Raw genomic sequence first — 2504 nt, forward strand, 5'->3', positions numbered from 1 at the left:
AACAACAACAAAACAATTTTTTATAACCTTTGCATTTTACTCAATACATATACATACCTAAATGTGGTATGAACAGTGTATGAATTAACATAAAACAAATTTAAGTAATTAATAATAAATGTACAATTTTACCTTTCAATTCACCATGACCAATCCTTCCTAGACGGCCAATTACAACTCTCCAAGGTAATGAACTCATTTGTACAAGTCCTAAGCACCACTCCCAAAGTTTCTGTAGACCAAATCTTCTGGCAGATCCTTTTTTCCGACGAGCCCTGTTGTATGGAATAAAGAGAAAGTCACAAATATTTCTAAAACGTATGACATTTCAAATTTATTAGAATCTAGTCCCTTAACTTTAATATTCGATACATTTTACATAAGTCCTAATCGATAATATATGTAAAATCATATGATAGTTTGTGTTTTCTTTAACATTAAAATGTATACTTAACTTAGAATGAAAAATTATCCATGAACCACCAAAACTCACCAGAAACACTGCTCTACACCAGAGATTAGAAAACTTTTTCTTTAAAGGGACAATATTTTAAGCTTTGCAGGCCATCAAGAGTCTGTTGCAAGAATTCGACTCTGCTGCTGCAGCATGAAAGCAACCACATACAATGCTTAAACAAATGAGTATGGCCATAGGTTATATATAGTTTGCCAACCCTTGCTCTATACTTTAAATTGAAGAATAGCAAACAAAACACCACACTTCTCAAACCAAACAACATTGTGGTGTTTTCTACATGCACGTCCTTTATTAGGCAAGTATGTAAAATAAGCACTCTGTGGCTGAGCAACAGTAGCTACAATTTATTGAGTACTTATTATGTATCAAACATGCTTAATTTACATATAATATGTCATTTCATCCTAACAAAACTATGAGACACATAAAATTATCCTCCTAATTCTACAGAGAAGATATAGTTCAGCTGGCTCAAAATCACATAGCCAGTAAGTGGTAGAATTGGTGTTTGAACCCACATTCTGTGACTCTAGAGTTGGACCTCTTAACCATTCTCTCACTTCTACTTTCAGTAAAATGGCAATACTATCTTTGTATCAGAAAGGTAGTAGTATTCTTTCTCTACTCTCTTATCCACAGAGAAGCATACTCATTTCAAAGCTTACTTAATATTATTCTACTTAAACAAATCAAAATGTATCAAGAAAATGTGTAAAGTACTGCTTTAAGTTTATAAAATAGTCAATAAATCTTCATAACCAACATAAAATTAATGTTTCTGCTTTTTCGGCACTACTATAACCTAATAATTAAATATTTCTGCATGTATCCAATTTCTGAATGTAACCTTAATATAACAAAGAAAATAAAAGGATAGAACCAAATCTTAAAAATTACTGAATGGGCTTTTTGGGATCTCGTAGGCAGTGTTCAATACCTTTGAAACATGTTACTAAAAATGTCCATTAAGTGATAACTCAATATGAGGCTAACCTGCTGTGACCTATTAGTTACAGCCTTCATAAATAAACAGCCATGATATCTAGTTACTAACAAGAAGTCTAAAAGAGTGGCAACCACCTTCAGAAGACACTCTAATATTTACATGGTAATATTTTTAATCAACAACTTTAGTAAAGGAAGTTAACTCAATTTTGGGTCTATATCTTAGATGGTACACAAGAAAAGTAAATGTTCTAGGATGCTTCTAGATTTTTTTTTTTAATTGCAGAGGACTTTCTAGTTCCATGTTTCAAATATTTTCAGGCTAAAATCGTTGCCTTGAAAAACATGATAGAGTGAGAGACGCAGCCAGATCTCTCCCCCGAAACAACAATAAGCTGAACATCTAAAACTCAACAAAAAATACCCAAACTGCACACCAGCATGTCTGAGCATACGATCTGCATGTAAGAGATACCAAAGGTCAGAACCCCGGGTGTTGGGTGGTAGACAGGGGAAAACAGGGAGGCTCTCTCTCACAGCTGGAGCTCCCTGTAAGAGGAGGGGGAAGGGGAAAAGGTGCAATGAGTTCCCTGAACAGCCTTGCCTGGGAGAGCTGGGAGCTCTATGCAGCCGGCAGCAGTGTCCAGTCATCAGGGCAGAAAGCAGAGAAATGGGGACAACAGAGAGACGGGACAGCAGAGAAACAGCAGTTGATTTCACTGGCCACAATTGCAAAGCTGAGGCCAAGCCACAGCCGCCATCTCCCAACCCAGAGGGCCACTCCCCCCATATCCTCCAAGACCGAACACCATGGAGCCCCAGGGAATCTGAGCAAACACTACCGAAACTGTCACTAACACTGACAGGGACTGAGAATGAGGGTAGTGACCATGATTAAATATCTATAAGGAAAAAAAAAAAAAAGACATTAGTAAGGTTTTATATAAAGCAGGGATCCAAGAGGCTTAGACTCCACCTACTGGAAACCAAAAGAAAAATGCCGCCTTTGCATTTTTCTTTCTGGAAAAACAGAATACACATCCATTAATATCCAGGCAGAGAAATAGTTCATTAAACACCA

The 2504-nt window shown here is 36.5% G+C and overlaps 1 protein-coding gene across 4 annotated transcripts in view; it reads right to left on the reverse strand.

The window, feature by feature from the left end:
- The window catches only part of MED13 (mediator complex subunit 13), a 99674-nt gene that overhangs the window by 13897 nt on the left and 83273 nt on the right, over positions 1-2504 (reverse strand). For all 4 annotated transcript variants that reach the window (XM_023520402.1, XM_023520403.1, XM_023520401.1 and 1 more), the window contains one exon: positions 133-275. In XM_023520402.1, coding sequence (XP_023376170.1) covers positions 133-275 — 143 coding nt within the window. The remainder of the gene's footprint in view (positions 1-132; positions 276-2504) is intronic.

Source organism: Pteropus vampyrus, unplaced genomic scaffold (assembly GCF_000151845.1).
Source record: "Pteropus vampyrus isolate Shadow unplaced genomic scaffold, Pvam_2.0 Scaffold261, whole genome shotgun sequence".
Taxonomy (NCBI): domain Eukaryota; kingdom Metazoa; phylum Chordata; class Mammalia; order Chiroptera; family Pteropodidae; genus Pteropus; species Pteropus vampyrus.